We start from the raw sequence: 1,249 nt of genomic DNA on the forward strand, positions 1-1,249 counted from the left end.
TGTTGTAACTGTTCTTTTATTTGCCTTCACCCACGTCATTGTATCCACATTACTCATGATTATTCATCAAAAATCTCATTGTGTAAATATTTTGTGAAAGCACCAATAGTCGATATCGATATCAAGGTATTTTGTCAAAAATATTGTGATATTAGATTTTTTTTGTTTCATATCACCCAGCCCTACAAATACATATTTTTTTTTTTTAAATGCTTTTTGATTAATGATGTTCAATAATTTCAGTGAATTGTTGCTGTATCTCCACAGACTAGATAAAATGAACAACATGTCCCCCGAGGTTGCACTGCATCGGATCTCACCTGACTTGCGGCCCATGCTGTGCAGCGTTGTGCGGGACGGCCGCGTAGGACTCGACTCCACAAACTGTCTCCGTGTCACAGACCTCAAAACTGGGTAAGGAGCAACACAACTAAACCTTTCTCAAAAACTAAAATTTAAAACAAAATAAACATTCTAAACTAGTATAAGCTTGCTTACAGTCATAGTCTTGTACATTGGACTTTTTTGTTAAAAATTAGATATTTTCGTAATAGATATTTTCTTCCACAGCATCACAGATAGTCATTTGATCCATCCCACATTGTGATATTGGAAGATGTAATGAAAGCTTTGCTAGAACTCTTTCCTGTTGTAGCTGCTGTGTTGAGCCTGCAATGGATATTGGCCTTTGTAAAGTTGGTTTTAACAATGGTGGTTTGGTTGCTTTTGATGACAAACTAGTAAGAGAATTCTAATGGTATTATAAGTTGTTTGTAGAGAAATTAGACAATGCCAGTGAAAAAATGGTGCATCATTTACATATTTATTTGATACCACCACTGCTTGATGCTAAAGGTGGAGAATTTTAAATTCACCCACATGGTGGCTTTAATAGTAAGTTACCATTAATTGCTTTTGTACAGTTGGATTTGTCAGATTTTCAGAATTTTTTAAAAACATTTACTCAAAAACAAACTGTCACTACCAAACACCTCAGCAGTACACCTTCATTTATGTATTCATGATTTAACGATTCCCCCCAAAAAACACACTAATGTAACCCTCATGAGGCACATGCATGTTAAGTGAGAGAAAAAATGGGCATAACCTAAATCCTTTTAAAATGTCATTCAAGATCTTGCTCTTGTATTTGTACTCCACTACAATTAGAAAGTGCCTTTTTTAAAAACAGATCCAATTAAAAGGGGTTCATATATATATATATATATATATATATATATATATATAT

The 1,249-nt window shown here is 33.8% G+C and overlaps 1 protein-coding gene across 1 annotated transcript in view; it reads left to right on the forward strand.

Moving 5' to 3' along the window:
• The window catches only part of babam2 (BRISC and BRCA1 A complex member 2), a 79,159-nt gene that overhangs the window by 1,157 nt on the left and 76,753 nt on the right, over nucleotides 1-1,249 (forward strand). Inside the window, 1 exon segment of the mRNA XM_032501322.1 lies at nucleotides 259-414. Coding sequence (XP_032357213.1) covers nucleotides 278-414 — 137 coding nt within the window. The 5' untranslated portion in view covers nucleotides 259-277.

This window comes from Etheostoma spectabile, chromosome 20, assembly GCF_008692095.1.
Source record: "Etheostoma spectabile isolate EspeVRDwgs_2016 chromosome 20, UIUC_Espe_1.0, whole genome shotgun sequence".
NCBI classification, from domain to species: Eukaryota; Metazoa; Chordata; class Actinopteri; order Perciformes; family Percidae; genus Etheostoma; species Etheostoma spectabile.